Source organism: Cololabis saira, chromosome 17, assembly GCF_033807715.1.
Source record: "Cololabis saira isolate AMF1-May2022 chromosome 17, fColSai1.1, whole genome shotgun sequence".
Taxonomy (NCBI): Eukaryota; Metazoa; Chordata; class Actinopteri; order Beloniformes; family Belonidae; genus Cololabis; species Cololabis saira.
The window spans coordinates 4484151-4493052 of NC_084603.1; the positions used below are offsets into that span (position 1 = coordinate 4484151).

The window sequence follows — 8902 nt, forward strand, 5'->3', positions numbered from 1 at the left end:
TGTTTTCATTCACCCTGAATGTACCGATAGCCTCTAGCCCTGCCAACACATCTGCTGTGCCTTGGAAGAATAAATGACTATAATGATGAGAGACGTCTGCTGCTTAACTTGCTTCACAAGTCTCTGGATGTACAGAGAACTTTGCATGTCCATGCCAGTAAATACCACCTGGAGCTAAATGCACAGAAAAGCTAAAGCTTTGAACATCTGGTTAACGTTTATTACACCATATCTATTAAAATGAATCTGGGGGGGGGGATGTCTGCCCAACATTTCATGATAATCCGTTCAGTTATTACTCTGAAGTATATGCAGAACTGAAGTACCTTTCAGGGCATGGTTATTTAATAACAATGCATACACAAACATGAATGTAAAGCTTTTATAGACATCTTATAAACTGACATACAGATTCAACTTCATACAAGAGCTTTAAGAAGCATTTTTCATGTAGACAATTGATTGATTGTGCAAATGCTGTGCTGAGAAGTGTCATTCAGATTAATGTGTGGCTCTTAAAGATTTATTCGTGCTATTCCCAACAGACTAACTGTTCTTTGGTCAACCTACACTTTGTACTTTAATATGAGATGTTTTTAAAATATATTTCCCTCACGTGTCCCAGACATATTCTATTCAGAGCTGAAACTGCTCTTTGAAGGCCACATTAAAACAGTGAATGTGTGCAAAAAGTGCCTGTACTGACTCATAGAGGGTATTACATTAGACTTTTCAAAAATAAACGTATCTGTATGTATAAAACGGGCTACCTAATATCATATAAAGTGTGCTTACTCTCAGGCAACATGCAGGCATTATTATTCAGGTGCAGATGTGTGGTGAAGAGCAAGGCAGTGAGCCACATATAGTCTCCTTTTTCAAAGTAAAATATTCCACTTAGGCAGCACTTAGAACGTGTTAGTTAAAAGAAGAAGAAGAAAAAGAAGCAAAAAGTAAGGAATAAGGCATACAATGCAGCTAATTTAAACTGCAAAGAAACATATAGGCATTCAACAAGATCACGTGATTATTAAGGCTTCCCTTTAAATACCATAAAAACACAATTGATATATTACACACACACACAAAATACCAAATCTATGATAAATAACTGTTAGAAGGCAGAAACGTTCTTTAACAACAATGCATCTTTGAATATTTAAGACTTGTTGGAAAGCTGATTTGACAGTAGAGTAACCTGGCACCGTCTCTGGCACATTGGCTTGCTGATCTTTGACCATCGCTCAGGTCCGCACTTGGAATTTTCCCGCTTTCGTCAGGTATTTCACCCCTTTAAATGGCTTGTACTTCTCTCCGAACATGTCGAGACGACTCACTTTGAGACCTGCACAGAGCAGACAGAGGTCAGAAGAGGAGTGATAGCAAACACAAACCCTGTTCTCCAAACTCATTTAAAACTCCATTTCCCCTACAAGGACCTTTGACATCCGGGACAAAGGAAATATCCATCTCAAAGTGCAAGAAAATAACAGCTGAAAGGGATTCACAGGAAACCTTTTTGAACTTGAAAGCTGGCTCAGGTACAAACTCTCTTTTAAAGGTATTAAACCCCTAAAACTCCAATTATTGAAAGGGAATATCTTAAGCCATCAATTTTTCTCCCCACAAAATAGGGCTGTTCGATTAATCGATTTTAAATCGTAATCGCAATTATGTAATTAGAACGATGTTAAAACATGAAAATCGTAAAATCGATTTTAAATTTTTTTTTTTACCTTGTCTGCACACATATTAATGATTGATGCCATATTAATGATTGATGGAAATACCTCTCAATACCTGCGACAAGTGCCCCATTACACACCTCTACCTCCTTCATGGGTTGCATTATTATTTAGCATGCAAAGACCCATTTTAGTTTAATTAGAAAATGTCTTGTTTTATTTAATTGGAAATATAACTTACTGTATGTTTGCAAGTGCTGATTTGCTGATTTTTTTTTCAGAGATAAAACTTTATATTTTATTATATTTTTTAAAACTTTTTTTCAACTTATTTTACAGAGTTTTGCACTTTATTCATTCATTTTTGGTTTAATAAGAGCAAAGTTTGCACTTAAAGCCCAATGGGGCAAATGTTCAATAAAAAAACAGCATATTTAAAATCATTTCTTTGCCTTTTGTCAATTCACAAAATAATCGTAATCGTAATCGAAAATCGGATTTTGAGAGAAAAAAAATCGAGATTTTATTTTTGGGCAAAATCGAACAGCTCTACCACAAAATAATAATCATTATTCAATATGTAATAATATGTAAAGAAAACAGCCTCGACTCCTTAGTTTAACAATCTATAATTTGTGTTTTCTTCAGATTTACGATGAAGTTAAACATTTTTGTTGGAGCAGGTCTTTATAAAAGGAAAGTAATCTCTAATCACCTGATATAGCCAGCTGCTGTATCTTCAGATCAATGTTGAGCGAGGGGTTCTCCTCAGGCTTTGGGACTCCGGCCTGCATACTCAGACTGCCTCGTAAGTTAGGAAGCTTCTGGGTGTTGAGTTTACCAATGTCCCAAACCAGCACCTATGAAAACATGTGTGCTCGGAGTGAGGCTTCATTGCCAACCAATCAATTTAACATTTAGGACAGAAGTAATTAAGATCTAAGCAGCCCTGCAGAGAGCTTTAAAGAGCCTGGTCAAGGGCTGGTTACCCTGGTGGCCAGGTCGTAGGTGTAGTTTCCCTGTGTGGCTGTGAGATTGACACTGAGCACGGCTTTAGGCATGTGAATGGTGACCATCAAACCCTCCACTGTTTTCGCCATGGTCTGCTTGGGTCCGATGGTGATGTCCAGACGACCACAAGATCCCGTCTCTAAGAAGCTGATGTTCTGCTTCACGTACACTGGAATGGCTACGAGACTGAGGAAAGAAACAGACACAAGTAGCCTCAGTGGAAAATGGTAAGGGGATTATTAATGAGAGGGGTGGCGGGCATTGAAATATAAAACATTGACACTGTGAGTGTCCATTGTGTTTTGATTGGCTACAATAGTGATACTTAACTTATTGAATGAATGAATGAATGAATCTTTATTTCTGCTTGTAAACACTTTTTTTACAAAACAAGATGGAAAGTTAAAATAAACATTTCTTTTGCCGAAAAGGTGTAGCTGAAGCCGTAGCTTATAGTGCCTACCCTTTTTATCTTAAGATCAGCTTAAATATGAGACATTAGCATTACTCCGTGTAAACAAACAATACGTAAAGAAGACAAAAATAAGTAAGAGAAAATATAAAATTGACGTTTCACAATCTAGAATGTTTTTGATAATATACTTTATAATTATAGTGTTTTATATTTATTTACAGTATTTTCTTTAAACATTTCCTTAAACTTGAAGATAGAACTGCACATTTTTAGGTCGTTGTCACAACTATTCCAAATTTCTCTAGCCTTAACTGATGTCCATCTCTTTTTAATATTAGTTCTTGCTGTCGTCATCTCAAACATGAGTTTCCCCCTCAGGTCATAGCAGGTTTCTTTTATTTGGAACAATTCCTCAATGCAGTTTGGAAGCAGTTTCTGCTGGGCTTTAAAGGCAAATTGAACAGTTTTCTGCTCTGCTATATCATATCATGCAATTTTAGAGTATTATATTTAATAAAGAGATTATTTGTTGGTTTATAATAGTCATATCTATTAATTATCCTTAAAGCTCTTTTCTGTAACAGGAAAATAGGGTTTGTATTTGTTTTATAGGTGTTACCCCATATCTCCACACAATAAGTCATGAATGGAACTATGAGTGAGTTATACATCAAAAACTATGCTCTTTGACAGAAAAAATAATTTGTTTTATTTAATATTGCTAGGGTTTTAGACATTTTTGATTTTACACTATTTATATGTGATTTCCAGCTAAGTTTATCATCAATTATTACCCGTATTTAATAGCAAAATATAATACGTACTTTTGAGAGCTGACATGGTACGACATGAGTGTGAAGTTTCCATCTGGCGGGATGAAGGACAGGACACGCTCCGACTCCCAACGCTTGAACCGCACACACGGATGGAAACTCACGTCATCCAGGAGACGGGGATTCTGTGAACAAAAGAAAAAAAAAAAAGGGATTAATAAACAAAGTGAGAAGATTTTAAACTTGGGGGGGGGGGTGAAAGAAGATTAAAAAAAATACACCGACAAAAAAGCAGAGCGTTTAGGGGAAATTAACCGACCATAAAGGACAGAGTGAGATCAGGCATCCCAGTGAGTTTCACACAGGCTTCAATTACACCCTGGATTTCTGCAAATACTGTCGAACCTGGAGTCAAAACAATTGTAATGTCAATTCACAAAAAAATAAGTTTCGATGCCATGAATACATACTACAGGTGTGGAGATTTTTAATACCTGATTTGTCTAGAATGGCATCTATTTCCTCTATCACATCAAAATAGGCTTCGTTATTAGTATATTTCACACCGGCCCGCCTCCATGGAATATTAGACAATTGGCCTGTAGGTAGCACATCTCCAACGTTACTACCACCTGGAAAACACACAGGGCAAAGGCGCGTTAACAATGACGTCTGGTTTAGATGTATAGCACATGTATAGCATTATGTTTATTGTATAGCATGATTCAACACAAGGTAATTCAAAAATCTTTACATCAACATTAAAAGTGGCAAGACACAATTAAACAGTAAATAACAAATAAAATGATGATAAAAGAGGTAAAATCGTAAAAAACACAAGATGTCAAAAAGTAAGGGCAGTAGAATACAGCAGGTAAGTATTTACTTTAAGAATATGCTTCAGTAAACAGTAATGTTTTTAGGCCTGATTTAAAGGAGCTGACAGTTTGAGCAGACCTCAGATCTACAGTAAACATAAATTAAATTAAATAAAACAAAAACGGCAAGGAATTTTAAGGCAAATAGCACCGACATTTTTGCACATGTAAATTAAGATATCAAGTGTTAAGGTATGAAATTCTTTGTTTTGTTTTCTTATCTTCTCTTGAATTGTTGTTTTTTACATGTACAAAATAAATCAAATCAAAAAAATTTCAGAGAGAGATTCAAATAAAAGATACTTTGATATATCAGCTAATATTTTTTTTGCAGAGTTATTTGACTTAATTGTTTTTACAGAGACAAAAAATCGTTTGAAATCATTTAAAAAAACATTGTAAAGAGGGCTTCATTTTTCTCCACTTACAACAGTGTATATGATATTTAGCCAGTAAAAGAATGACATTAACCACACAGCCATCTGATTTTGGTACACGGGCTGAAATCTGGTTACCTGTGAGTGTATTGACAACCGACCGCAGGATGGTGGGAGGCTTTATCATCTCCTTGAGGACATTGGACTCTGTTGCTAGTGGAAACCCGTTGTCCAACATCTCCTCCAGCAGCTCGTAAACAGTCACCACGTTGTCCTTGATCACAACTTCTGAACACTCTCCAAAGTAATCCTGTAAACAAAAATAAGTGTTACACTGACAAGGGGCATCATACATGAGTAGTTTTATGTTGTTTTTTTTAAATCATACACAGCATGTGAAATATACTTGATGTTAAACTATATTGTTGCAGGAGTAACTGTTTAATGGTCTGCAAAGAAAATTATGCATCTATGGTAGGGCTGGGCGATATGGACCAAAAGTCATATCTCGATATTTTCTAGCTAAATGGCGATACTCGATGTAAATCGATATTTTTTATGTGCCATAATTGGGGTTTCCCCCAAATCATTATAGCGTAGCATCTCTGTTAGCATCTCTGTTAGCTTCATTTTTTTCTGAGGCAAACCCTTAAAAAAAACATTCAGTTTTAATACAAAGCCTCGTGCCAAATGTCACACAGGTTCCTTTATTACCAGAGGTCTGCACAATATCAAAATGTATAAAACAAATGAAATAAAAATAAACTGCCTGCATATATAGAATAAAAATGCTTCTTGAATAAAATAAAACAAATATCCCTTTCCTGCATAACAATTAAATTAAAATACACTGTGCAATTAATACAATGTAGACAGTAACAGGCAGACTTTTCCACTGAGGTTGACAGTTGTGCAAATAACAAAACATTTGTGCAAATCTCAAATAAAACATTCAAGTCAATTTGTCACAAAATAAGCTATATCAAAATCATAAAAAAAATATATATATATATTTTTTTTTTTAAATTGATATAAACGATATTGTCTTGTACCATATCGCATTTGAAAATATATCGATATATATTAAAATCTCAATATATCGCCCAGCCCTAATCTATGGATCAACCTGCAGAGTTCAAGACTTCCACTTTAATTTTCAACATAACACACATAAACACAACATACCCATAAAAGCACAGCCACTACCTCTGATATCTCGTTGATATTGAAGAATTCTTCTTTTATAAAGGCCATGCCTATTACTCTGTCTTTCTTTGTGGTAAAATGTGTGCTTCACTGTTATTTGTGACCTCAATGGGATTGTTTCTGGTATAATTGCTTTCTGTACTGAGGCCAGTATCACATGGAGCACAGCCTAGTCCTGCAAAACATCATTTCTAACTCTGACATTGGCTGAAGTTAGGCCAAATGTGTAAAATGAGGTTCGGTCAGGGTTACCATGTCCACACTGAATGAAAGTCAATGCAGTTATTCAAAATGATAGCTGCGCAAGTTTGTGTGTAAATGTCCATGTGTTGTTCTAGAGCAAAGAGTGTTAGGTAAATACCACAGATTAGATTAAAAGCCCCAGGTTTATAAGTAAAGACTTACATCCTTTACAACCTAGGGGGATAAAGTCCGCATAACGGTCACAGATTTTGTAGACATGTGATCCTCTGCAGCAGACAGCGGGTAAAGTGAAGTTTGTTAAATTCTCAAGCTAGAAAAAGTCCACGTTAGAGTACTCAAAATCTGCCGGTAGCGCACATTTTACATCCAAGTGGAAAAATCAACACCATCAGGTCAAATCCCACCTGGAATGTGTCTGCCACTCTGTGCAGGAACTCAATGACGAAGAGCGGGGGGACCTCAGTCTGGACGACAGACAGGAAGACAATCTTGCCCCTGAATATAGAGATGAGATAGTGGTGTGGGGTCTGCAAAACGGGGGGCACATTTTCCGGGTCCGCCACCTTCTCCTTCACCTCAAAAAAGTAATCACACACGCTCCGGCTGATGACACTCTTCCAGTGTTTCTCCAGGAAGATATCTCCCGAGTGATTAATCAGGAACAGGCTGTGGATCATCTCAGCTGCAACAATGAGGAGATTGTTGCTGTTAATGCATGACATGGACACAGACTGGAAGAAACCACAACAGCTGCTTTATAAGCATAACCCACTATCACTCAAAACAATGCAATGTATGTGTTACACGTAGTACTCGAGTTGAGGGGGGATGAGGGGGGATGACATCCCCCCTGAAATAGAAAACAGTCAAAATCATCCCCCCTGTAAAACTGCCATCCCCCCTTTCCATCCTTTATGTCATTTCATCAATGAATGTGGTTTTACTGCTATTTCAACATTTAGAGTCATCACCAGAAAAATAACACCAGAAAAATAACTTATTTGACAATTTTCACCTGTTTCAAGTAAATTTTAACTTGAAATAAGTAGAAAAATCTGCCAGTGGGACAAGATTTATCTTCTCAAAAATCTTGTTCCACTGGCAGATTTTTCGACTTATTTCAAGTGAAAATCTACTTGAAACAGGTGAAAATTTTTGTTTTTTCCAGTGATGAGTCTTGTTTCAAGTGTAAAGAGATTTTTTTTTACTAAAACGAGACATTTTAACTATAAATAAGACAAATATTCTTGTTAAGATTTTGAGTTTTTGCAGTGATCCATTTTACTTATCCTGTGAAGGAAAGAGGCATATTGATAAGTTCAGAAAACTGTTTTTTATTGTTGTGTTTTGATGTATTTGATGTAAGCCCAGTGGATATTGCTTACAGAAGGCTGCATTTAACTGCTGCTATGTCATTCCTGCAGTATTTCTGCAGCTGTTTTGGTCACTGCTAGTATTTGTAATATATTATATTATTTGTAATCAGCACAAATTATCTGTCCCCATATGACAAAATCCACCATCCCCCCTGATTTTTTTTACAACTCGAGTACTGGTTACACTTCAGTATTTGTTGGAAAAATGTATCTCCTGAAAACCTGCACAATAACTGTAACTTCACTACCTGGCTACTAATCAAACATATTAACCAAATTACAAGGAAAATTAATGAACTAGAAGGTTGAAAGCGCCACAGACACACAATAACTGCATATAGAAACAGGGGCAAAGTTTGGCATCTTGTTCCTTGTTTTAGTTTTTTACCTGAGTTGACTGCTGCAACAAAACTAATGTCGATTTGGCAGAAGGAGTCTCTGAGGGGACGCCTGAACAACTCTGCACACGTAAACACAACGAAGTCCCCGATAAAACCCTCCAAACAACGACACTCGAGCCCGGGGAGTATTAGTGAAGTGCTGGAATCTGTCCTGGGATGTTAAAAGCGTTAACAATCCTCGCCTTAACTCTTGCGACCCTTTCGATTGAAAGTTTCGCTCTTTTTACTCAGGCGGGCTTTACGGGCAGCTACACTTAAAGGTCTGGGGGTTTTCTTACTCTGCGTACGGACTTGCAGGCATCCAATGAATAATTGAACACAATTTATAAACAAAGACACACGTTTATACATATGGAGGATTTTTTGTGCCAAAATTAAATAAATAAATACATCATTAATTAATTAAAATGGGAATTAAATATATCATTAATTAATTAAATGTGTCATTAACTAATTAAAATTAGAATGAAATATGTCATTTATTAATTAAAATACAATTCATTTTAAGTAAAAATATATATTTATTATTTCAGCATTTAATTAATTAATGACACATTTAATTAATGATTTCTTGTT

The 8902-nt window shown here is 36.0% G+C and overlaps 1 protein-coding gene across 1 annotated transcript; it reads right to left on the reverse strand.

Moving 5' to 3' along the window:
• Window positions 1-303: 303 nt before the first annotated feature.
• ap3m1 (adaptor related protein complex 3 subunit mu 1) lies at window positions 304-8535 on the reverse strand. The gene is made up of 9 exons (XM_061745989.1): window positions 8314-8535; window positions 6954-7231; window positions 5278-5449; window positions 4379-4516; window positions 4204-4289; window positions 3936-4069; window positions 2675-2882; window positions 2401-2545; window positions 304-1345 (listed from the first exon to the last, which is right to left on the reverse strand). The coding sequence occupies exons 2-9, from the start codon at window positions 7224-7226 to the stop codon at window positions 1245-1247; spliced, it is 1257 nt and encodes a 418-aa protein (XP_061601973.1). The 5' UTR covers window positions 7227-7231; window positions 8314-8535; the 3' UTR covers window positions 304-1244.
• Between the last annotated feature and the right edge of the window lie 367 nt (window positions 8536-8902).